At 42.3% G+C, this 27,176-nt stretch overlaps 1 protein-coding gene across 1 annotated transcript in view; it reads right to left on the bottom strand.

Moving 5' to 3' along the window:
- Window positions 1-27,176, bottom strand: part of SYCP2 (synaptonemal complex protein 2) — a 121,156-nt gene that overhangs the window by 38,482 nt on the left and 55,498 nt on the right. Inside the window, exons 19-32 of the mRNA XM_040330008.1 lie at window positions 25,715-25,839; window positions 25,563-25,638; window positions 24,883-24,940; window positions 21,042-21,148; window positions 16,353-16,720; window positions 12,886-12,992; window positions 12,229-12,265; window positions 11,598-11,668; window positions 11,411-11,468; window positions 8,094-8,149; window positions 5,993-6,041; window positions 4,639-4,807; window positions 4,472-4,524; window positions 1,746-1,916 (exon numbers count right to left, since the gene is read on the bottom strand). Of these exons, the coding sequence (XP_040185942.1) occupies window positions 1,746-1,916; window positions 4,472-4,524; window positions 4,639-4,807; window positions 5,993-6,041; window positions 8,094-8,149; window positions 11,411-11,468; window positions 11,598-11,668; window positions 12,229-12,265; window positions 12,886-12,992; window positions 16,353-16,720; window positions 21,042-21,148; window positions 24,883-24,940; window positions 25,563-25,638; window positions 25,715-25,839 (1,505 nt within the window). The remainder of the gene's footprint in view (window positions 1-1,745; window positions 1,917-4,471; window positions 4,525-4,638; window positions 4,808-5,992; window positions 6,042-8,093; window positions 8,150-11,410; window positions 11,469-11,597; window positions 11,669-12,228; window positions 12,266-12,885; window positions 12,993-16,352; window positions 16,721-21,041; window positions 21,149-24,882; window positions 24,941-25,562; window positions 25,639-25,714; window positions 25,840-27,176) is intronic.

Genomic DNA, 27,176 nt, shown 5'->3' with positions numbered 1-27,176 from the left:
CTTCTCAGCTAACAAACTTTGCAATAGATTACAAAAATATTGGTTTTAAGAATACCTAAATGCAAAAAGTTTTTCTCATTTTGGATAAAGCACAGGAGAATAATAACTCCTTTCAAGTTATTTTTCTGTCATCTGTGTCACAATTGGGGAGATTGTTCTAATACCATTTCCACTCTATCCAAAAACAAGTTATGCCTTTAGGTTTACTAAGAAAATTGCTTACTGTGAGGTATGAACTCAAATATACGGAAAAACAGTTTTGAGGTGTGGATACACTTCACCCTAAAGGGAAAGTTCCGCTTCATTCCTCCCTCTCCCTCCTCTTCTACATTTGGAGCATTTATTGGGGGGTCCGGGTACTTGGTTTTGAAAGGTACAAGTCCCCACTTTCAGTCTACACATCATAGGTCCAAGAAGGCTGCGGGACCATTCACAAAGCGCAGCCACAAGGAATCACACAGTAAACAGGAGTGTGCCTTTCCTCCAATCAGCTGTCACACAGTGTAAGCCAAGACTACACTGAAGAATGAGGAAGTAAAAATTATGACATGATGTAATGATTTTTAAAGAATATAGAAAGCTGAAGACAGCAGATATACTGTACATGTAAAACTTATGTAGGGAGATTGGTTTCATCCCTGTGTATCATCTGAGGCTGTTCACTTCACTAGTTATAGGAGAGTGTTTACATCCACGTTAACAACAAATTTGTACATGAGGTTTACAATATAGCCACTAGATGGTGATGTGGTTGCAATTTCAAAATGAAAACCTTTATAAAGCTATAAGGAAACAAAGACAGCATTTGTAAACGTGAATGTTCTCTTTACTAATTGATATTGTTTTCCAATCACACACCAAACTGGATTCGACCAAGCTGATGAAAATGCTTTAACAATTCCTGACTGGCATTGTGTGAAACAAAAGGACTATACTCTCACTGGCCACTTTATTAGGTACACCTGTTCAAATGCTTGGTAACACAAATTGCTAATCAGCCAATCACATGGCAGCAACTCAATGCATTTAGGCATCTAGACTTAGTGAAGATGACTTGGGAAGAACGGCGAAGAAATGAGAATTTAAGTGACTTTGAACGTGGCATTGTTGTTGGTGCCAGCCGGGCTGTGTATTTGTGTCAGTTAATTGTAACTCCGATTTGTGAATGAACCCTCTGCACACTGCTATATACCCTTTCTAGCAAACTTTGCGTGAAAACAGGGATATTTTGTTCAAATACATAGCATGTACGTCAAAGTAATCCCTCTGTGGCCAGTCCCTTCACTGCTCTGCAAAATACAAAATACAAATGCTCCAGTGGATAAAGTGCCCATATGGAACAAATAGACACAGATTGTAGGAGGTTCAGGATGAGGTCAATGACCTGCAATGCAACAAAAACAAGATATACCTCTGCTCTCCTACAACTTGTTTCTATTTGTCTCGTATTGGCCCTATACCCACTGGAGAATTTGCATTTTGTAGAGCAAAGTAGGGACTGGCCAGAGAGGGATTACTTTGACATAGTTAGCCAGCCTAAACATGTGCTGCAATGTATGTGAACTAAAAAGCCCTGTTTTTGTGCACAGTTTGCTAGAAAAGGTCTATGGCTCCAGAATTTTTTGTGTTAACGTGAGTCATACTCCTTTAGCACCTGTTTATATATATATATATATATATATATATATAAACAATTGGGATTTGAGCAGAGGAACATCTTATTTTTAGTTATTATTAACTGGTACCTGAACTCTGGGAGTTTCCTTTCTATCAGGTGGTGTGGGTTCCTCAGATTCTGAATCGGATACTTCTTTATAGCATTTCCTCTTTACCGCCTCTCCTCTCTGAGGGCGTTTGTGTTCCATAACTTTGTTCAGTAGTTCAACTTCTTTGTCAGTACTCTGCTGAATTGTTTCCTTGAAGTAAATAAAGAAAAACACCTGCAGTTTAATAACATACCCTAACTAGTATAATTTACCAGTTAGCAGAGCTGATAAAACATCTTTTTAATCACCAAGGCTTTTAAAGTGGTTGTAAACCTCAGACATTAAATATGAACAATGCATATGCCGCTATAATGTGCACTTGTCTCAATTAAGAACACTTTTGTAAATTCTGTCTGCTGCTTCGTTCTTCTGCTATCAGCATAAATCACTTCTGAGTTTTCTTGACACCAGAAGAAAGGTGACAGGGGAGGGATCTCCAGCTGGGTGACAGCCCCAGCTCTGTTCCTGAATGCTGTGTGAAGGGGGGGGGGGGGGTCCTTCCCTCCAATTAGCTCTCAAAACTCTCCTCACTGAACTCTGCAGTGTCACTTCAGCTCTCTGCCCCCTCTTTTGGGAATGCTCAGACAAGATTAAAAAATTCTGCGATCCACCTGGTCACCAAAACAGCCTACTGGCCAATGTCATACGCACCAGACATACGTTCCAGCTTTACTCTTGTCACGGGTTCTAAAGTTCATTCCTCCTCAGTGATACAAAAAATACACCACTGCCCCATCTATAGCTGGCCATCACAGTAAGCAGCATTGGAAGGCAACATGACATATAAACAGGGCCATGGATGAATCCATGGAAAAAAACAAAAACAAGCTTACTTACTGACAAGCTTGCAGACAACCAATTAAACCTGTCTAAAGCCCTGTACACACGATCGGTTTGTCCGATGAAAACAGACCGATGGACTGTTTTCATCGGACAAACCGATTGTGTGGGGGTACCATCGGTTTGTTTTCCATTGGTGAAAAAAAATAGAACATTTTTAAAAATTTTCCTATGGATAAAAAACCGATAGAAAAAAAAACGATCGGTCAAAACTCCATGCATGCTCAGAATCAAGTCGACGCATGCTCGGAAGCATTGAACTCCATTTTTTTCAGCACGTCGTAGTGTTTTACGTCACCGCGTTTTGGCACGGTCAGATTTTTAACTGTGTGTAGGCAAGACTGATGAAAGTCAGCTTCATCGGATATCCGACGAAAAAATCCATCGGATTAGATTCCATCAGACATCCGATCGTGTGTACAGTATTCAAGGGTTTAGTCCACACGCATTTGCAAATGCATGCGTAAATACTAGGTGGCCTCACGATTCGATTCGATTACGATTAGCATGTCAGCGATTCATGATGCATCACGATTAGAAATATGGAGGAGTCTGGAGATGGGAAGTGGAACTAAAAGGATGGAAGTGTCTAGAAATAGGGAAATAGGAATCCATGAATAAGGAAAAAATGATGGCGGATAGGAATGGAAGGCTGGAAGAGTCCAGAAATATTATTAGATGGAGTCTGGGGGGTGAAAGGAACTGAAGAATGGAGGGGTTGGTCTAGAGATAAGAATGGGTGGGACCTCAGATTGTTCAGGGCTGCATGGTGGAGGTTGGAGCCTGTGGATGGAGGTGAGGTGGGTGAGGGCTATGTGGTGGCCATTGGTTTGAACAAATATAGTCCTGAAATATATTTATATATAAATCTGATCTGATTGAAAGAAATCTTCTGTGTATTCAAAGTAATTCCAGTGCTGAGTGTGCTCTGCTGTGTTCAAATCATTCACCAGAAATCAGGAATGGTTTGAACACAGCAGAGCACACTCAGCACTGGAATTACTTTGAATACACAGAAGATTTATTTCAATCAAATCACAGATTTATATATATATATTTCACTACTTTTGTACATCACCGCAAAGCACTGCACACCATTTTTGGTTTTATTGCCCTATCTACATTCTGCATACAGACTGGCACCTCCCTTACCATGTCAGTCCTCTCAGTATCCTCCCAGCGGCCCCCTTACCTGGCTCTACCGCTCTTCTGGCTCTCCTCCGGCTCTGCCTCATCCTCCTCCATCACACCTTCGGCTGGATACCCCGCGGCCGCCATGAACCCTTGCGGGACCAACAGCACTGATGGCTCCACTCTCCTCCTCGGAGCTCCGTGCTCCATAAGCCGGCCGCCGCCGCCACTCTTAGCAGCAGGGACAGCTCCAGCCACCACAAACTCCAGCCCCAGTGCTCCTTGTCCCCGCCAACGCGCACACAGCGTGGCTCCTCACTTCCGCATTACGTCACTATGACGCCGCCTGGGATCATTATCTATTGGCTGATGAGGGTAGAGGGAAGGTGATTGATGGATGTGTCACTCGGCTCCGCTGCAGTCTGTCGAGAGAAGGGTACGGAGCACTCTCCAGGGAGGGGCGGGGACGGGGCTACACATCGATTATCTCGGTCGCATGTATTTGACACCCCTAGTAAAATACAGAGCTTTGCCACGGTACCCTGGTATCTGTGGTACCCAATGCTAACTTATGAGTGTCCCCACAGTGGAGGCACATGCATTCTGATGGATAGGTGAGGGCAGTTGTCCACCAGCTCTCACATATGCCTCAGATATCTATAAACACATATATTAAGACAGCATTTTGGCACTTTAACAACAAGTATAAGCTGGAACTCCCCTTTTAATATTACCTTAGAAGATGCCTTCCTTTTCCTATTTTGTTTAGGAATTTCCTCTGTTCTGCCTGTGAACAAAGAAATCAAACACTGACAGCTTGAATTTATTGGTGGGAAAAGAAAGGTCAGAACACATGACAGATATATATATATATATATATATATCACACATATACACTCACATTCCATAGTCTGCTTTGGAGGTTTGGTTTGCTTTTGTCTGCTGTAGCCAACAATCTTGGGTTTCTTTTTGCTGGCAGTGTTCCTTAACCAGCTATGATCTGTTTTGGTATCATCACCTCCTCTGTCAGTATCAGTGTCACTAAACAGATGTCTGTGTGGGTTTTTGGCCTAGCAAAAGAAAAACAAGTTTTAGTTTTGAATTTTTTAGGTAAAGTTGCTCTAGGATTATAAAATATTTATATATGGCTATGATGAACCTAAGGATATCAATCTGTGTCTAAACCCGCTAAGATGCTATGTTCAGTCCCAGCAAAGGACACAAATTTAATACGGTTTATGTAAGTTCTTCCATATTTGCATCTGTCTGTTATAGGCAGTTTTGATACTCCCAAATTTTATAACCGTTAACCACTTCAGCCCTGGAAGGATCTGCAGACTTCCTGACCAGAGCATTTTTTTGCGATTCGGCACTGCGTCGCTTTAGCTGACAAATGCGCGGCCGTGCAACGTTGTATCCAAACAAAATTTACGTCCTTTTTTTCCCCCACAAATAGAGCTTTCTTTTGTTGGTATTTGATCACCTCTACGTTTTTTATTTTTTGCGCTATAAACAAAAAAAGAGCAGAGCTAAAAATAGCCACTGATTACTGTATCACCCTGTTCTTCCTCTCTTCACCACAATCGCGGGCTACCGAGAACATCGAGTTTACATGACCTGTGGACACGCTCCCACGGGTCTTCCGGGCGGGAATTTCAAAGGGACGTACGGGTATGCCCTTTTTCCTGCCCGTGCCATTCTGCCAGCGTAAATCAGCGTGTGGCGGTCGGCATGTGGTTAAAACAGTGGCTCTTATGGATTTCGCCCAAAACTTGCTATACAATGGATGTGTACAATTATTTCTTAGGTAAGGACATTAAGTTGTAAATGCCTTCAGGTCATGAAAATGTTCACTGTAAATTTATTTTGTATAAATGGTAAGGGCTATAAAAATACATTAAATTACACAGATACATTAATAAGGCTATTTCATGTCGTGCACACTATTTTCAGGCCAAGCTGAACAACCTCCATGGCAGTAGCAGAATAGCATGGTCATCAAGACACCTCCAGCCTGATGATTGGACAATGATGTAATAAGAGCACTCTGACAGTATTTTGGACTGTAGCAGAGCCTGGATGCTGGTTCTCCTTCCTACAATGATGCTGTACAAGGCAATACAGGCGACTGATATAAAGACATGTTCAGGTACTTACACCAATTGCATTCAAATGATTTTGTTAATGAACACATCAGTGCTTTAATTAATTAATATATCATCCTGCTTTAATAGTAAAACAGGCACAACATTTACCTTTTTCTTAGTCACTGTAGTACTTTTCTGTTTCTTTTCAGCTGTGCTCCTAAACAAAAACAACATTTCTGCATAAATATGTGAATTCTTTAATTCTTTACAGTGCACAACACAAAAGTACATGTTTATCAATCCAACATGCATCTTAGCTAAGTTCTAAAAACTAAAACCAGATGAGACAAACTTTACCTTAGTGGCTATGTCGGTAAATCCCAAATACTGCTTTATATATATATAAAAAAAGTGCTAATTTTAAAATAAATAAAATGCTTATTTTTGATACTCACATGCTTCTCTGTGATCTAGTACCAGTACTCTTCTGTGCTGAATGACACTAAGGCCCCTTTCACATGCACGGATTCCATGAGGATCCGTACATGTGTATCTGCTTGCTCAGCGGGGATTCGCTTTGTTGATCCCCGCTGAGCCGACAGATGACAGGGCGGTCCCTGCACACTGTGCAGGGACCGCCCTGTCAGATCTCTGCTCTTCCCTGTGGGGGGGGGATCGGATGAACACAGACCGTCTGTCCGTGTTCACCCGATCCGCTCTGCAGACATATGGAAAAATAGGATTTTCCTCCGTCTGCAGAATCGGAGCATTGCAGACACCGATGAAATCGCGTGTCAGTGGATGTTCATCCGCTGACACCCGCTATCTCATAGGGATTAATGTATGTCCCTTTTTTATCCGTAAACGGATGGATTAAAAAGCGGACATACGGTCCGCATGTGTGAAAGGAGCCTAAGTATCATCCAACCCATTTCCTGTAAGCCAACACCCACTGGGGCTGCATCAACATATTGGCCTGGGCTGACTGTACCACTGGACAAACAGGCACTTACAATTCATTATATGCAGTAGGGACTGCCTCCTGCCACTGCTGGAGGAAAAGAGGAAGCACCTGTGACATTACAAAAATGGCCTGAAGACTTCAGGATTTAGGGTATGTATAAAGGATTTAACTTTAATTAACGTGGCGGGAAAGAGAAGTTACATGCAGGCAAAAAAAAAAAGAAGTTGCAGTTAAGTGTCACCACACCACAAGAAAAAAAAAAAACACTTTAATTTACTTTTTTTTGGTTTCAGACAGTAAACAGGAGTTTTACATATTTATAATTACTGTATATACTTGAGTATATAGCTGACCCAAATATAAGCCGAGGCACCTAATTTTACCACAAAAAAAATGGGGAAATTTATTGACTCGAGTATAAGCCGAGGGTGTCCTCACCGTGTCTCACTGTGTCCATGTGAATGCCTCATTGTGCCCATGAATCACTAAGTCCATGACTGACGTTTAACATGGGAGTCTATGGAAGGGTTGCCCGGCTTTAAAAAAATCGGTGCTCCCCGGCCGTAAGTCCCCCAGACAACAAACACTTGTAGAGGAGAAATGGGGCTACATGTGTGCCAAGTTCTGGGTCCAGAGGACCTACGACCGTCCGGTACTGGGTCCCCAAAGTCACCAGAGAAATTACCGTTTTAAAATGGGAGTCTATGGAAGCAGTGCCCGGCTTTGAAAAATCGATGCTCCCGGCCGTAGGTCCCCCGAATAACAAACTTTGCACACTTGTAGAGGAAGAGTGGGGCTACATGTGTGCCAAGGGGACCTACGGCTGGCCGGTACCGGGTCCCTAAAGTCTGGGAGATCAGGCGCAAAAAGATGACTCGAGTATAAGACGAGGGGGGCATTTTCAGCACAAAAAAATGTGCTGAAAAACTAGGCCTATACTCGAGTATATACGGTATACTTTATTGTGTGATCCTCACACACATTATTTATTTCAGCTAGTGAATCACACAACTAGACTACTTATAGTCCAGTAGCAGCCTGCAGTGGTCACAGTTCTACTTAGTCTATGGGTAAGGCCCATGCACTGTGGGGAAGCACACAATGTAAAAAAATGTGCAGCTCAAATGGAATTTTGCTGATGGTGTACTAGCCCTAGAAAGACATGCAGTTCATCTTCAGATGGTCTGAATAGGGTTTCTTACTAAGGATTGTCCCCTGTCAAAAAGCTCAAAGGCCTTAAAAGTAAACAATACATTTTAGATCCTTAACACAAGATCTGGTGAAATTAAAAATGAAAACGCTTACTCATTGCTAGCCATTGATACACTGGTTGTTGGCTTTGGTAGAAAGGTTGATGAAACCTTAAATAAAAAAAAAAATCCCTATGTTAGCAGTTTCCATACTGTTCATTTGTTTACTGTTCCATAACAACAATAATCTGTCAAATTAAAAGACCAGCTTTGGGTATTACAAAAAAAACAGTGCATTTGAATAAGGTGTAATACTTGCCTTACTCCTTGCTCCAACAGGCTTCCTTTATCTGTGCGACTGGGGAGACGCACACCCTTAGTTCTGATATCTTAGATGATTTCTATGAGTTTTACAGGGAGCTATATTCCTCCAGAACTAAGATGGTAGATGCGGAGATGGCTTCTTTTCTTCAGGGCTGCCCCATCCCCCAACTGACTGAGGAGGATAGGGAGATATTAAATCTCCCTATCACACTGGCAGAACTGAAGGAAGCCCTGGAAGGGGCTGCGCAACACAAATCTCCAGGTCCAGATGGACTACCAGTGGAGGTATATTCTCAATATGGAGAGGTTATATTGCAGGCCCTGCTGGAAGCACTATCTGAGGCAGTGGAGTATGCAGGAGGCTATAATCATACTACTTCCTAAACCAGGTAAAGATAAGTTGTCTCGAGATTCATACCGACCAATCTCGTTATTAAATACGGATGTCAAACTTCTAGCTAAAATTCTGGCCAAAAGGTTATCGCAAGTTACAGACAGGCTGGTGCATAACGACCAATCTGGTTTTATACCTAACCGTTCAACGGCCGACAATATTAGAAGATTATATATGAACTTACAGGTGCTGGTGGATAATCCAGGGGGTAGGGCTATTCTGTCACTGGATGCTACTAAAGCGTTCGATAGTGTGGAGTGGCCCTACCTCTTGGAAATATTAACTAGGTTTGTATTGGGTGATATGTTTATAACATGGGTAAAGGTGCTTTACTCCAAACCTAGAGCTAGACTCCGAGTTAATAATAACCTTTCCCTCCCATTTGAGCTACATAGAGGCACCCGGCAGGGATGCCCGTTGTCTCCACTGCTGTTCGCCTTGGCAGTCGAGCCGTTGGCGATACTGCTTAGAAACACTTCGGAGGTGGTCGGGTTTTGTAGGGGCCAGAGGGAAGAAAAAATGTCCTTATATGCAGATGATATACTTATATATTTAGGTGACACGACAGCGTCGCTGCGAATAGCAATGAGGATAATAGGAGAATTTGGAAGCTTTTCTGGATTTAATATAAATTGGTCCAAATCAATATTAATGCCTATAGATCCATTGAGGGAACAGTTACCTGTAGGAGCAGAGCAGATTACTATAGCAAGCAGGTTTTGCTATCTGGGTGTGGTGGTCTCCCCGGATACGGCTGAATATCTTCAGCTGAACCTGGGCCCAATACTGGCAAAGCAAAGAGAGAAATGTGACAGCTGATGCAAACTCCCCCTATCAGTGGTAGGGAGAGCTAACCTAATCAAAATGGTATGGGCTCCACAACTCCTGTACTCCATAATTCACCAATGTGGATATCGAATAAATGGTTTAAAAGAATTGATACCCAGATGCGGGAGTTGATATGGAAAAAAAAGGTAGCCAGGATTAGTTTAACCACTTTGCAATATGGAAAGGATAGGGGGGGATTGGCGGTACCTCACCCCAAAATGTACTTTTTAGCCTCTCAGATACAACAGCTGGCTGGATGGGGACGGGAAGAAAGAGAGGATCCGAATAGAAATATGGTAATTGGGACTACTCCCTCATTAAAGGCAGCCTCCCATCTTGAGATGGGTGTGCCCAGTATGCCACAGGCAGCATCCACAGGAATCCTTCTCAGAAAGGTATGGGGCGAACTACGGAAGACCTTGGGGACAGACGGGGTGTTACCATTCACTCCAATATGGAACAATCCTAGATATGTAGAACTACAGGACTTAGTAGGCTTTACTTCCTGGAAAAAGAGGGGAATTTGGTTCTTTTCACAGCTGTACAAGGGAGAGGTACTGAAAACGTACGAACAGCTATGTAGAGAATACCAATTAGCCCCACGGGGCTTCTATCAGTATCTCCAGCTCCGGCATGCTCTACAGAAACAACAACAAACACGATCACTGGTGGTAATTTCACCGTCACCTTTGATGACGGCGGTTTTGCAAGCAGAAGCTCGGAGAGGACTGATAACTAAAATATACGAGGGACTGTTAGTAACAATTCAGAGCCATGCCTCCCTTAGAAGCCGCGGGAAGTGGGTGGAAGACATTGGGGAGATAGACGAAGACCAGTGGGAGAGGGCACTTGAATCTGTCCCGGTGGTATCTGTCTCTGCGTCGCACAAACTGTCGCAACTCTTTATCCTACACAGGGCATACAGAACAGCGCCACAATTACATAGATGGGGAAAAGGGGACACTCCTATGTGCCCAAAGTGTAAAGCCCAGCAGGGGGATTTCATACACCTGATTTGGAGATGCCCAAAGCTTCACAGGTACTGGGAGGAAGTATCACAGTGTATTACTAAAGTAGCACAGGTACCAGTCCCATTGGATCCCCTAGTATACTTTTTAGGGGCCATTGACCCTGGAGAGTACACAAAAGGAAAGTACTATATGATAACAAGACTGCTGTATTTGGCAAGAAAACTCATAGCACGGTACTGGATGGCCCCGGGGGTCCCCACAGGGAAGCAATGGATTGCATATGTCAACGCCCTGCTGGGTAGAGAACACCTGGCCTACAAGCGAAGGAAAGCAGAGGGTAAATTTGAGGAGATTTGGTATTCCTGGATGAGAGATCCGAGTGTCGCACCACCAAAACTGATAATGGATAGATTCTCTATGTAGAGAGCAGAGGATAGGGGGTGGGGGATATAAAAATATAGAGACGTACATTGTAATCTTATAAGAATGTAAAAAAGCAGTATAATGTATGTCAATTGAAATGTAATGGATGCCGAATATGCATATTTATGTATGAAATAAGAAAATAAATAAAAATAAAGTGGATTTAAAAAAAAAAATCTGTGCGACCGGTCACCTCAAAGCCTATTCTATATGCTCTGGTGGCACAAAGATGTCATCACATAAAATACAAAGCTCATAGCCATGCAATGAACACGAAGACAGCAAGGGACCACCCACCAGCCAAAGCAGAGCATAGCACTGAAGCCTGTGAAAGCGAAGAATAGAGTACGTTTTACACCTTATTCCTCACTCCCTTAGCGTTAACCCTTGCAGCAGGGGGGGTGGGGGCAATGCAAGGGTAGTATTTTTGTAATTCCTGGAGTTGGACTTTCAGACATTATTCTGTACCTTGATTTTACCTTCTTGACTTACCCCAAGCTCTATTCTATGGCTATCACCTTCTACAGATTGAAAGCTGTAAATATCATCCCTGCCAAGAAAAAAAAAAAAAGATTTATTTTCTCCATGCTTTTCCCGCTACTGAATAAGAGGGGAATTTTTTTTTTTTCATGAATGTCAACATATTTACAAAAATTTTTTTTTGTAAAACCGATCTTACCATGGCTCTCCTTTTCTAATCTTGTTTAAGTCTCCCTTTTCTTTTAATTTAACCTTATTTTGCCTTTTCTCCTAGATACAACAAAACAAATATACATTTTATATATTAATCAACCAAAAACCAATAAATCAAATGCAATTGACTTTAGATATCATTTGGCCTCCCCAAAGCCACAGGTAATTGAGATCTCCTGCCCAACTCTGATACATGAAGGCTGCCATGAAGTAGACAGCTCTGTCCATTAAATCTAGAGGTTGGCTAATACAATACCATACTAGAGTACAGGGGAGGTCAGGTAGCTTTTTTTATAGGAAAGGCAAGGGAATGTGGTTTTCCATCTCTTCTACTGAGGTACAACGGAAGTCTTAAACCTTCTATACTGTTCCCTACAGGAAAATTGGATACTAGAATACCCCTCCTACTACAAGCCAGCCTCACTTTTTGCTAGTTGCCTAGGATGGACACATTTTCTTCAGCTCTGCTTACAGTCTGACATTTGATTTACTCAGCAATTTTGTCTTACGTGGACCTTCAGAAATTGTCGCTGGAACGACTCATTACTTGGAGGATCACACTCTTTAATCCAGAATCTATCCGAGTATTCACTATTATTAACCACAAATCAACTTACCTTGTTTTTTTGTGTGCTGTGATCATTTAGATTTTGCCTGAAACAACATAAGGAGAAAACATTACAAATTTCCTAAATATAACACTTTTAAAACTGCACATTCATGCATCAATAATTTGCAATAATTTCCATTGACGTTAGGGTGGACCTATTAAAATTCACACTATTTTAAGGAATCCTGTTGTTTTACTTCAACCTTTTAATTTATTTTGATTTTAGAAATGAAAAGTACTTCGATAACATGCTATAAGTACACACTTATAAAGGATGTACATTGGTAAAATCATGACAAATTTACTTCAGTACACATATACAAAACCATTTTGTTTTGTTAGGAACTAACAGTACCCCGCCCCCATCCTACCCCCTACTCTATCCCATGATCCCCCTGATTAATGGACGATTATTTCTCTAGGAATGTGACACCTGTTAACCTGTGGCAATCTGTTCTATGTTCTTTATGTGAATATTATTGCAATCTATGCAACTGCTATATGACTTGTCATGAGATATTTGTATCATACCATGTTTTTTTTTTTCAATAAAGACCAACCTTGTTGGTAAAAAAAAAAAAAAAAAAAAAGAAGAAGAAGAACTGACAGTATATAGGCTTACCCCCCTCAGCAATAAAAATAAAATCTACATATATTATCATACCACACCACTGCTGCTTGCGTTTTATTGACAACATCACAGGAGTATTTGCTTCCTATTTTGGCAAGGAGTGACTGTGTTGCATCATGCAGACTTGTGGCCTTTTCATTCTGTGAATACATAACAACCTTTCAAAGGTATATCAATGAGCTGTAAAATCCATCTAAAGCTTTTTCCTTCGGAGTAATAAACAGTCATTTTCAATGCAAGTTGGCATGTTAAATGTCTTAAAATAAATGTAATTTATCTATTTGTGTTAACCACTTAAGACCCGGACCTTAATGCAGGTAAAGGACCTGGCCAGTTTTTGCGATTCGGCACTGCGTCGCTTTCCTCAGTTTAGGCCGATACGTATTCTTCTACCTATTTTTGGTAAACAAAATCGCAATAAGCGTTTATCGATTGGTTTGCGCAACATTTTTAGCGTTTACAAAATAGGAGATAGTTTTATTGCATTTTTATTAATTTTTTACTACTAATGGCGGCGATCAGCGATTTTTTTCATGACTGCGACATTATGGCGGACACATCGGACAATTTTGACACATTTTTGGGACTGTTGTCATTTTCACAGCAAAAAATGCTATAAAAATGCAGTTTACTGTGAAAATGACAATTGCAGTTTGGGAGTTAACCACTAGGGGCGCTGTAGGGGTTATGTGTGACCTCATATGTTTTTCTAACTGTAGGGGGGTGTGGCTGGACGTGTGACGTCATTGAACGTGTTTCCCTATATCAGGGATCACACGATCAATGAAGCTGCCACTGTGAAGAACGGGGAAGCTGTGTTTACACACAGCTCTCCCCGTTCTTCAGCTCCGGGGACCGATCGCGGGACTTACAGGTACGGTTCTTGTGCCCAGCCGTGCCATTCTGCCGACGTATATCTCCAGGAGGCGGTCCTTAAGTGGTTAAACATCAATGCAGCTAGGAGGATAGATCTCCTTCACCCTACTTGACAGTGCTAGAGGGAGGGCCTGAGCAAGGATTTTACATAACTTTCCTAAACTCCAATGTCAATCTAAAGGGCTGTGGGTGGAACTAGGGTCGGTCTCCATTGATGGAGTAACCAATTGAACCATGTCTAAGTAGCTATAGCAGCAGCAAGGGTGACAAAGGTGAAGTAACTGCAATAAAAAAACTGAACTCTAGGAATTAGGCAAACTATACTATAGTCTAGGGTGTGGGGATAAAGTTTATTACTTACCCTCTCACTCCAGTGCTGTTCTCTTCTGCCCAAAGCTCCAGGCTGTGTGCAGACCCTCAGCATCATCACATACAAGGCAGGACTAACAGCCCTGCATTGTACATGAAGAAGCACCTTAAGAGAGGCAGCAGCGCTACAACATGGTCTCATGGAAAAGAAGTGGGGGGGGGGGGGCGGTAGAAAATATGTTTTTTTCTTATTCTGGCACTCCGAATCAAACAAGCATTTAACCCTTGCAGTTCAGGGTGGGATGGGGGGCACTGCAAAGGTGGATTTTGTCTAATTCCTGGAGTTCCGCATTAAGTATAAGGCGTGTTATCACCATATGAAAGTAAGTGACTATCCATTAAACATTTCTGAACCGCCCACCGCACATATACTGCGGCAGGGCAGCAGAGTTGCCAAACTGACATACCTGTAGGTCGGTCCGTGTATGAGATACAGTGGGCGCACAACCGCCACGTGCCGAGGGAGTTCGCCCACGGGTCCGGCGGACTCGATGTCAGGAACAGCGATTTCTGTGTTGTCCCAGTAAGCCCACCTCCCACACAGTAAGAACACACCCAGGAAACACAGTTAACCCCTTAAACGCCCCCTTCCCTGCCAGTGTCATTTATACATTGATCAGTGCATTATTTTAGGTCTAATCACTGTAATGTCACTGGTCCCCAAAAAGTGTCACTTAGGGGCAGATTTGTCTGCTGCAATGTCGCCATTACCAGTAAAAACAATAAAAATAAATAAAAGTCCATAAGTGTTCTCTCTTTTTGGGTCCTTTGCTGAACAAGACAATCACGGACATTACAGTGGTGCTGGTGTGTGAGAAATCATTGCAGCCATCTATCCACTGTTATTTATTCCTAAGTTTTTCTGTGTAAGTAAAGGCCTTGGCTGGGCTATAGACTGGTTTTGTTTTCTATCTGGTAAGCAAGATTTTCTTATGGTGGCGGTGCACTTCTTGGAGTGGATCACTGTGGTGTCATTATCATAAGGATTTGTTCCACCAATTTCAAATATGGAAACATATCATCATGTTATTCAATCAATTATCCTGATTCATCAATTGGGACTATTCTAGCGTGGCTTCTCTCATTTATTTAATATGTGGTATTAGTCTGAAGTCTCTTGCAACCCTTTGACCGAAATAATGTCAATGTCTACTAACACGGCAGCTCTCTTGTTAAACACCTAGCAGTTAAAGATGGAATTTGTACAAACTCTGCAGGTTGGGCCATGGGGGCAAGCAGGGATGAAACCAGGTATCAGTTTCGAATAAGGGTCAGGTGTAGGTCTGTGGTAACAGACTCAAGCAGGGCTCTACCTACCTCTGGGTTCTACTGGAAATTTTGGTAATATGTGTTTGTTAGATTTCATATACCGTATATACTCGAGTATAAGCCGACCCGAATAGAAGCCGAGGCACCTAATTTTACCACAAAAAAATGGGAAAACGTATTGACTTGAGTATAAGCCTAGGGTGTTCATCTGCATGCCTCACTGTGTCCATGTGCATGCCTCACTGTGTCCATGCCTCACTGTGCCCATGCCTCACTATGCCCATGACTAGACTGACGTTTAACATGGGAGTCTATGAAAGGGGTGCCCGGATTTGAAAAATCGGTGCTCCCCAGTCGTAGGCCCCCCAGACAACAAACATTGCACACGTGCAGAGAAGAAATGGAGCTACATGTGTGCCAAGATCCGGTTTCCAGGGGACCTACGACCAGCCGGTACCAGGTCCCCAAAATCACGACCGTTTAACATAGGAGTCTATAGAAGGTGTGCTCAGCTTTGAAAAATCGGTGCTCCCCGGCCGTAGGTCCCCCAGACAACAAAACTTTGCACACTTATAGAGGAAGAGTGGGGCTACATGTGTGCCAGTTTGGGGTCCAGGGGACCTACGGCTGGCTGGTACCGGGTCCCCAAAGTCCGGGAGATTAGGCACAAAAAGGTGACTCGAGTATAAGCCGAGGGGGACATTTACAATATGTGTGCAAAGTATTTTCTTTAGAAATGACCACACTCTGAATAGAAAAGTCTGTCTTGTGCCAACATGAACGTGTGTAAACTGTGGCATCTCTGCAGAGGTCCAACATGGGCTGTGACTGCTGTCTAAAGGAAACAAATGATACAACTTTACACACCATTTGTTATGATGCACTGATAACGTAATTTGTATATGTAAACTGAAAGTTCAATTGCCCTTTAGGAATATGAGGCTTTTTTCTTCCAGATTTCTGAAGAAAAGAAGTTTAAATATTACCTTAGGTCTCAATGATTCTTTCTTCTTCGCTGCGTTTTCAGAGCTTTTGAACTTTGCTACCTTTGAGCTTTCCTTCTTACTATTATTGTCAGATGTCTTAGCTGGATCAACACCATGAGATGGAACATCAGACTCCCTGCTTAGTATGTTCATGGATATGTCAGGCTTTTCGACGTTCAAGGTTTGTCTTTCAATAGCTTGTTCCTCAGCTTTTTTTTTTTTAGTTTTTTTGTTTTTGCATCTCCCTTGGGCCTGTGATTTTGTCCTTGGGCAACCAGTACCTGTGGGTTTTGTATTTTGGGCACTTGTTTCACTCTCAAAGGCTGAACTCTTTCCCATTTTGGCAAGCAGGTCACTAACAGATTTATCTGAAATATAATACATACAGAAAATTGTGTATAGTAAACCCTTGCGCCAAACCACGTATATTAGAATTAAATAAAAAATTTGACTGTACTGATTTAGCATAAGCTGCCACCCTGTGGTGTAAATCTACACTCAATAACAATAAAAATATTAAGGGGGAGCTATTGTTCTAGTATTATTTCCTACACCACAATTTCACAAAATCTAGAAAATGTATAGTAAAATGGTGTTGCCACCTCACACTAGAGTCCCTGGTTTGCGGGTATATTTGAACCGTCAGGTCCCGACAGACCAGGGTGGAGAGAAGGCTATTTTGTCTTTGGATGATGCCAAGGCCTTCAACAGTCTTAAGTGGCAATTCCTTTGGGGAGCCATGGAAGCATTACAATTCGGACAGGGCTTTATTAATTGGGTAAAAATGCTCTATAGGACACCAGAGGCTAGAGTAAAGGTGAACAATGAACAGTCTAACAAATTTGGATTGGGGAGGGGGACAAGACAGGGGTGTCCCCTGTCACCTCTCCTCTTTGCCATTGCAATCGAACCTCTGGCAATTGCAACAGTATATAGCAGATACTATAATCCCGCTGCTGGCCAAATTTAGGGGGAAAATAAATGCCTACCAATATCTGTGGCAGGTCGTTGCAATTTAATCAAAATTATTTGAATGCCGCAACTTATGTATGTATTGCATAATTCCCCAATCTGGTTGTATAAAAAGTGGTTTCAAAGGTAGATACCATGTTCAGGGAATTGATCTGGAAGGGGAGCTCAGCAAGAATTTGGTTAAGCACTTTGCAATTACAGAAACAGGAAGGAGGAGTTGCGCTTCTACACCCCTTTAGCTACTTCCTAGCGTCACAACTCCAGTATATGGGGGGCTGCGTCTCGGAAGGGGGAGGAGTAGGGAGCAAGATACTGTTACAGAATACCCCACATGGATTACTAGTGGAAGCTTTGGAGGCAGGTTCCTTTCCCCCGGGACTCCTCACTCTGAGACTGATAATATTGAAATATACAGGACTCACGGAGTATACCCCCTTATGGGAGAATATTAAACTGTGAGAACTGCAGAAGATGGGGGTGGTGAGAGAATGGGAAAGATCTGGAATAAAATTGATCTCCCAGTTATACCAAGATGGCACCTTGAAAACTTTGCAGGTACTGAGAGACCAAGTTGCCCTTCCTAAAAAATCTCTTTTTTTTTTTTTAGGTATTTACAGGTCAGGCACGCACTGGAGGAACAGTTTAGAGGGAGGACTCTAGAATGGTGTACGATTTCTGTGCTCCAAAAGATAATTAAGGTAGAAACAGGGAAAGGCCTAATCTCGAAAATATACCCACATATAAATAAGGGGAGACTGGGAGGGACAGAGACCCCCATGTATAAGAGAAAATGGGAAAAAGACGTGGGATATATCTCCGAAATACAGTGGCATAGAATCCTTGAACTTGCCCCACTGGCATCGTTGTCTCCCTCCCAGAGGATGTCACACTTGTTCCTATTATACAGAACCTATTACAACCCACGTAAACTTTTTCAGTTTGGCCGAAGACCGGACGTAGGCTGCCCCAGGTGTGGGGATATAGAGGAGGACCTGATTTGCATGTTTTGGAGATGCCCGAAACTGTTCTGCTACTGGAGGGAGGTAATAGGAACCATCGATCGGGTGTTTGGAACCTCCATAGAGTTGGAGGTGAAGCAATGTCTCCTGGGATTAGTAGAAGGAGTGGGAAACCCAGGAAACACCCAGGTCGCGGTTATGAGATGTCTATTCCAAGCGAGGAAACTAATCGCCCTGAGATGACAATCAGCATTAATTCCGTACGGTAGGAAATGGATAAATAGCATGAACGTGGTAATTCTCAAGGAAAAATCGGTATACGTGAAGCAAGGAGGGCTAAAGAAATATGATAACATCTGAAAACCCTGGTGGGAAGCAAGAGGGATTAATATCTAAATGACAATAGAGTGGAAAAGTATTCAAATGTCGAAAAGTGTCCTAATAAGCCATGGGAGTTTTAGATAGATATGTAGGATAGGTGGGAGCAGGGAATGTAAGGATGTAGCCTTCACTACCATTTTAAAGTACAAGTGTACGATTTTAGTGCAAACCATGTATGGATTTCCCCACCGCCTTCCTACTTAGCTGGCTCCCACACAGACCTGCTACCCACTGACAGGCTCTTCGTCGCAGATAGCCCACAATAGTATTTTTTGTATTTTTATTACAATCTTGAAATTATACTTTAAAGGTGCCCCAGTCTAACTAAATGGGAAACATCTGAATCCTATTGAGAGGTAGAGCAGCTTTAGCAAAAGCAGTTTGGCACACTTCACATATACTTAGATACCTGAGAGTGATCTGTTTCCTGACCATCCTGTTAAAAAAAGACCTACAGTTAGGTCCACATATATTTGGACATAGGTGCAATTTTTGCAGGTATTTACCTAAGCATATTAATGCTATAGTTATATAATGAATATGGGCTGAATGAGCACACTCTCAGGTTTAATTTGAGGGTATGTACATCCAAATTGAAGGGTTTAGGAATTAGAGCTCTTAAAAATAGCCAATCTCCCCTTTTATAAGGGACCAAAAGTAATTGGACAATTGAATCAAAAGCTGTTGTGGCCAGGTGTGGGCTACTGCTTCGTTATTTCTTCATCAATTAAGCAGGAAAAGGGTCTGGAGTTGATTCAAATGCCGCGTACACACGGTCGGAATTTCCGATAAAAAATGTTCGATGTGAGCTTGTTGTCGGAAAATCCGACCATGTGTATGCTCCATCGGACATTTGCTGTCGGTATTTCCGACAACAAAAATTTGAGAGCTGGTTCTTAATTTTTTCTGACAGCAAAACTTGTTCTCGGAAATTCCCAGTGTGTGTACACAATTCCGACGCACAAATTTCCACGCATGCTCAGAATCAAGTAGAAGAGCCACACTGGCTATTGAACTTCATTTTTCTCGGGTCGTCGTACGTCTTGTACGTCACAGCGTTCTTGACTTTTGGAATTTCCAACAACATTAGTGTGACCGTGTGTATGCAAGACAAGTTTGAGCCAACATCCTTCGGGAAAAAAAATCCACGGTTTTGTTGTCGGAATGTCCGATCGTCTGTACGCAGCATAAGTGTGGTATTTGCATTTGGAATCTATTACTGTGAACCTACATCATGCGTTCAAAGGATCTGTCCATGCAAGTGAAACAGGCCATTGTAAGGCTTCAAAAATGAAACAAATCCATCAGAGAGATAGCAGCAACATTAGGAGTGACCAAATCAACAATTTTGTACATTCTGAGGAAAGAAGACCGCACTGGTGAGCTCAGCAACATAAAAAGGACTGGACGTTCACGGAAGACAACAGTGGTGGATGATCGCAGAATCCTCTCTATGGTAAAGAAAAACCCATTCACAACATCCAGACAAGTGAAGGACATTCTCCAGGAGTTGGGAGTATCAATGTCCAAGTCTACAATCAAGAAAATACTTCACGAGAGCAAATACAGAGGGTCACCACAAGGTGCAAACCATTCATAAGCCTGAAGAATAGAAAAGCCAGATTAGACTTTGTCAAAAAACATCTAAAAAAGCCAGACCATTTCTGGAAAAGCATTCTCTGGACGGATGAAACTAAGATTAATCTGTACCAGAATGACGGGAAGAAAAAGTGTGGAGAAGGCTTGGAACAGCTCATGATCTGAAGCACACAATGTCATCTGTAAAACATGGTGGAGGCAGTGTAATGGCATGGGCATGCATGACTTCCAATGTCACTGGGTCATTGGTGTTTATTGATGATGTGACAGACTACAGAAGCAGCTGGATGAATTCTGCAGTATTTAGAGATATACTGTCAGCCCAGATTCAGCCAAATGCAGCAAAGTTGATTGGACGGCACTCCACAGTACAGAAGGACAGATGAACCCTGGAGCTTTTGAAGGAAAAGAAGTGAAATATTCCTCAATGGCCAAGTCAATCACCTTATCTCAACCCAATTGAGCATGCATTTTACTTGCTGAAGGCAAAACTAAACCCAGAAAGACCCACAAAGAACATTTGAGCCCCTGAAAATGAGGGGACTGTGTATACATTTTTACTCGATATTTATGTTCAACCTGTTGAATTAAAACTAAATATCTGCACTTCAAATTCATTTAGTATGACATACTAAAAGAAAATCCTATCTTTGCTAGAAAAGAAAGGCAAGCAAGGAGTATGAAAATTATTAACAGGAAAATTGGGGGAGAAAGTAAAATGTAATTATTGAGCTGGGCTTAAAGTTGTGGTCTCTAAAGGACAAATGATACATTTTACCTTTGTTAGACAGAATTTCATTTGTTACACTTGCTTTCTCATTTTGACGTACAGCTCTTGCAGGCTTCTTGGTTAAACTCATACTAGTATTTGAGAGACCCGGCAATCTATAATCAATATTCCAGACAAAGTGTTGGTTAGATTTCTATAAACAGACATTAAAAGTACCATGTGACACCTATACAGACTCTGTACGCCAAGCATAGAACTAAATAGAAAGTAGTTAGCAAGTATTAGTTCTAGGTGGAAGGTAGAAGGTGGAATCACCCCGTGCTTTCCTATCTGTCTTACTGACTTTTCTCAATCTTTAGTCTACAGTGTATTTTTATTGTGCACATATTTGAGGTCTTATTACAGTGTTTATTTTAAAGTGAACCCTAACCCAAAAAGGTAAAGATATGTTATGTTTTAGGGAACATCAATTTTTTTTAGTAGAGCCTATCAGCGATCTTAAAAACGTACCTACAGCACAAGTTTGTCAGCAGATTTCAGCCAATGATTTGGGCTTAAACCTGATCCGCTGTGGCCAATCACAGCACAGAATTCTGTGTTGACAAACACACAGAACTCTGTACACAGACATTGATCTGTCTGACTCTTCTCCCTGAAATCAACTCAAAATTCAGGGAGAAGAAGCAGCATACTTTACACTTTTTTAGGCACACAGTTAACCCCTTGATGTTAACTCCCCTCCCAGCCAGTGTCATTAGTACATTGTACAGTATTCTCACTGATCACAGTATTAGTATTACTAGTGAAATTAGTATCAGTTAGTGACCCTCCCAGCCAGTTTCTGTTAGCGACAGATTGCCCACCACACTACCACAGTCACTATAAGTTGACTGATCACCACCATTAGTAGTACAGTGTCTGTACAAATCAGTGAGGCTGATTTACTAAAGCTGGAGAGTGCAAAATTTGGTGCGGCTGTGCATTGTAGCCAATCAGCTTCTAACTTCAGCTTGTTCATTAAGATTTGACAAAAAAAAATGGACGCTGATACCTTAATGATCCTTAATAATATAGTGTTCCCAAAAAACGCAGACATGTAGCAGAATACATTTTGGGCTAAATTTATGAAGAATTTAGATTGATCATGAAAGGGATAAAACCTTCTGGAGGTCATGTAGTTAAAGCAATTTTGATATGATGTTTACATTTTTACAAGCTTTGGCTTCTATATTTTAGTTTTTGTATTTAGCGTGTAAGCTTTGTAAATTAGCCACTAAAAACAGCACGTACCCCACAATATTCAGTCCAAATTCTCTGCTTATAACTTGCTAAAAAAAATATCAGCCATGCAGTTTTCTAGGTTTGGTCTTTCTAGGAGTCAGCCGACTCATAGATTTGCCTAGTCAGGAGCAGCAACAAAGCACTGTGCAACACCGAAAAGCAGAAATCAGAGTCTGTGTATGTAATAAGAATTACTATACATAAGATCAAGATTTAAAAAATGTACACATTTATCAAATGTGTACCTACAAAACAATAATAATGTATACAGTATAATATAAATAAACTGTATACATATATATATATTTATACAGTGTATGTTATAAATGTAAAAAACAATACAAATTACTTTAAATCAGAGTATTAAAACAAAAAACAAAAAATTAATGTGTTGCAGTTTTCCAATGCAGTGGTTATCTTTTGTAGTTTTTTTTCCCCCTTATTTTCATCTGGTAATGCATTTCCATACTTAGGGAGTTTCCACACTGGATGGAGGAGCAACATAGTGTTAGGCCTCATTTACACAGGCACACCGATCTGCACACTCAGGCAAAGGACAGTCTTTGGGCGCCTGGGATTGCATAGATGTTCTGTGCAGCCTGATCAAATCAATGACATGCGCCAGCTGCACAAGCACATGCAGGCAGCCTGCTGAAAGCAATGACAGGCAGCCGACTGTACGTTCCTGCACATACCTCCACCCGCATGCCAGAGTGCACATCCATGCAGGTCCGATGAAGATCAGGATGCAGACAGACTGCATGGATGGGATCACCCATGTGAATGAGGCTTCAGAGGCATTACTACTAGCAGACTTAAGCCTCGTACACACAATCAGATTTTCCAACAGGAATTGAGTGATGACGGCCTGTTGGCAGAAAATCCGACCGTTTGTACGCTCCATCGGACAATTGTTGTTGGATTTTCCGTGGACAAATGATGGATGGCAAGCTTTAAAATTTTCCACAGACAACAGTGTGATGTCAGGTTTTCCGATCGTGTGTACACAAGTCCGTCAGAGAAAAGTCCAAAGTACAAAAACGCATACTCAGAATCAATGCTCACCAAACACGACATAAGCAGAAGGTGCCCAAAGGAGTGTGCTCAAAAGCTGAAAAACCAAGTAGTACATCTAGTACGTCACTACGTTAGTATTTGTTGGCCGACAATTGTGTGCCGTTTGTATGCAAGATAAAATCCAGGCACACGCCCTTCGGACAAAAGTCTGACACTTTGTCTGCGGAAAATCCCATCGTGTGTACGAGGCTTTAGATAGACTTGACTAACAAATTAAAGCAAAACTCCTATCAACACTTTTTAATAAGGATGAGCTCCAGCGTGTTAGCACACTCCACATGCAGAGCCCGCCAGGAAGTCGGCACCGCGCTGCGCTAATCACAATCAGGGAGACATTGTCCCGATGCTCAGCTGCAGAGATCGGGAAATGTCTCACTGCCTGCGATTACTGCAGCACCGCGTCGACTTCCTGGCGGGCTCTGCACGCGGAGTGTGCGAACACGCCGGAGCTCATCCTTACTTTTTAAGCAGTTAGAGCAACAGGTTTTTTTTTCGTTTTGGGATAAAGGTGTTACATAAATGAACAAAAGGCATAAGCACCTCTGAGGTCCCGTACACACGACCGAGTTTCTCGGCAGAATTCAGCCAGAAACTCGGTCAAAGCTGGATTCTGCCGAGAAACTCGGTCGTGTGTACACTTTTCAGCGAGGAACCCGTCGAGGAACTCGTCGGGCCGAATAGAGAACATGTTCTCTATTTCCTCGTTGTTTAATGAGGAAAGTCGGCCCGCCGAGCTCCTCGGCGGCTTCCACACTGAACTCGCCGAGGAACTCGATGTGTTTGACATGTCGAGTTCCTCGGTCGTGTGTACGGGGCCTCACAGTGTTTGCTGGACTGGTTGGTGTTTAAAGTAAGTTAAAAAATAACAGACTTACTTTCAGGACCACCAGGTACTTGATATCAACTCTGTCATCCCCCACACAAATTATTAAAAAGAAACAACTGGCAAAAGTATAATAATAATATTTACCAGTCCTGTCAACGTTGAATGCATTCTATGTTCTCCTGCAGAGCTGCACTTAGCACTGGAGCCTTTAGCATCTGACACTTCTGGGTGTGTAGTGATGCTTGTATCTCCCTGCTGCGTGCAATGGTCGACCCACCCACCATCACTAGTGTGTCCTTGCAGCTCTGAAAACGCACAGCAGGGATAAGCAGGACTCTGATAAACCTTAAAGTGCTGGATGCTGAAGTTTCCAATGTATATTGTAGCTGTGAAAAAGAGAAAATGCAATTTACCAGTGACTGGACTGGTAAGTATTATTCATGGATTTTACTGGCGTCTTTTTCAATTTTTGTTTTAGCTACAGAGTAACCTAAAAGCCATATAACTGTCAGCTGGAAACTGCAATTGTCCAACTTAGGAGCTGCACACCAATTGCAGCAATGCAGAACGGGTGATTAGCTATCTTTGAATTAACACAGAGCTCATAAACTAGACAGCTACACCCTTTATCAGAAGATCCTGATCCATTAGGTATTTATCTTGATGACATGTTCTTTAAAAAGTTGACTATGGTAGGGTACCTACATTGGCATATTCTTTCCCACAGGAAACTGTGTGTCCGGCACAATATCCATTTGTTCTTCTGGTAAATAAATAGTTACATTTTATTATTTTGACAAAGTACTATTTTGGTTCAATGATTTTTATTGAAGGTCAAAAGGGAATACAATGCAAGAGTCACCTAAGCAGGACAATACATAACACAATACAGACAAACATAAATGAAAATCACTAAGACCCCTTTCACACTGGGGTGGTTTGCAGGCGATATTGTACTAAAAATAGCGCCTGAAAACCGACCTCAAACACTGTTTCTCCAGTGTGAAAGACTGAGGTCTTTCACACTGGACCGGTGTGGTGGCAGGACGGAAAAGTCCTGCTAGCCGTATCTTTGGAGCGGTGTGTATACCGGTCCTCCACCACTCCTGCCCATTGAAAGCAATGGGACACTGCGGCTATACTGCCGGCAAAGAGCCTCTGCAGAGGCGCTTTCCAGTGGTTTTTAACCCTTTTTCGCCCACTAGCGGGGGGGGGTAAAACTGCCCCGCAAGCGGCCGAATAGCGTCGCGAAATTAGCCACTGCACTTTCAAGCAGCAAATGTCAAGAAAAGTGGGCACATGCATGACAGTTTCATGAACAATATTTCAGAGACTGAACGACAAAGTATTATTAACATTGTAACAATATAACAAATGCTACTAACCATGGCCTCCCTTTGAAAGATTTGGGAAAATGTCATCAGTCAGCATAGTTTCTACATCAGCTGCTGTAGGCTTTTGCTAAATACAGACAGTTAGGTTAAACATTTTCACAGAAAGCAGTGTGGCAGCAATAAAGCTTTCAGACATACAGTACCTTGTTAGAGGTCCCCTTTTTCAGGCAGCTTGCATCTTCTTTGTGACTAGGCCCCACAAACGTCTTTCTTTGTGCGGAACTAATCATTTCTAGGGGTGGTTTCATCCTTGCCTTTCCCAGTGATGCTGAAAAACACATTTTTGCAGCTGAAAATGACACCACCTGTTTCCTAGGTCAGGTCATGTCAGCATTTATTCCCCTTCTGATCTCAAGGGTCATCTTCCAAACTATAAAAAAAGTGAGTGCCTCCACCCCCACCCAATGTACTATTTTGGTACTCACTATAAGATTCCTTCATGAGTACTATGAAGATTTCTTCCTAGTGACCTAATGGGGTCCCCACTCTCCCTGGCTGGAAGGCCCCTGCAAACAATTCTGTTAGTCATGCACCTGAACGATTTGTTGATCTTGAATAACTTAGCTGACACCTACATCCAGATACCTATCTATCCAGGCTCTCCTAGGTCTCAAGAACATTTTCCATTGCCTGGACGATCTTCACTCCTGTCATGCTCCAAACGGCAGTTGTTAGTGGCCAAGGAGGTGCTGCTTAAAGACCGGCCTTGTTTTGGCTGGATTGTGAACTTCTATGATCAGGCAGAGGGGTGGTGGGATCTGGGCCAGAGGGATCAGGCAGAGGGGTGGTGGGATCAGGCAGACGGATGATGGGATCTGGCAGATGGATGGTGGGATCAAAGACAGGGGGATCAGGCAGAAGGATGGTGTGATCAGGCAGACCGATGGTGGGATCAGGCAGAGTGGTGATGGTAGTGGAGGAATGGGATCAGTGATACTGATCCCACCATACATAATAGAAAAAGGAGGGACAGTTTGAAATGCAGTATGTAGCTGCATATTTTTTAAAAGGCATCTACAGTGGGGCACTTAATGTAATATAAGACACAGTTAATTTAAAACTTGTAAGTGGAATACGATGGGAGCACTCTCCCAGGAGGGGCGGGGCAAGTCCATAAGACTATGTTTGGTGGTATGGCTATTGAAATGGAAATGCTGAGGGAACTAGGATTCTTCTTTAGTGTTGTTTTCACCCTTTTGCATACTCTACATACTTTCGTATATAGGAAAAGTTCCTGTTTGCCAGCAACATAAGTTTTCCTTCACTTTGGGATATTTTCGATTTTTTGCAGTCAGCTTTGCATATAGGCTTAGCCTATAATTCGTTATGCGACTGAAGCAATGGTTGTGTAATCTTGAGTTCTATGGACCTCAAGTCGCATCAAAGTAGGACCAAAGTAGTGAAGTGACTACTTTGAAGTCGCACAGATATGAACGGTACTCATTGGAAATCATGGGGTACAACTTATCATGTGACTTTGCAGTCCCAAGTCACAGGACAAGTCGCATAAGTGTAAAAGGGGCCTTAAACTGTGAGGGGCAGGTGCAGACCAGCAAGGAGCCTCACTCCTGTAGCAGATGATGCAAGTCTGAAAAGGAGGGTTGC

The sequence above is a fragment of the Rana temporaria genome, chromosome 12, assembly GCF_905171775.1.
Source record: "Rana temporaria chromosome 12, aRanTem1.1, whole genome shotgun sequence".
NCBI classification, from domain to species: Eukaryota; Metazoa; Chordata; class Amphibia; order Anura; family Ranidae; genus Rana; species Rana temporaria.
This window is presented reverse-complemented; position numbering and strand designations above follow the sequence as displayed.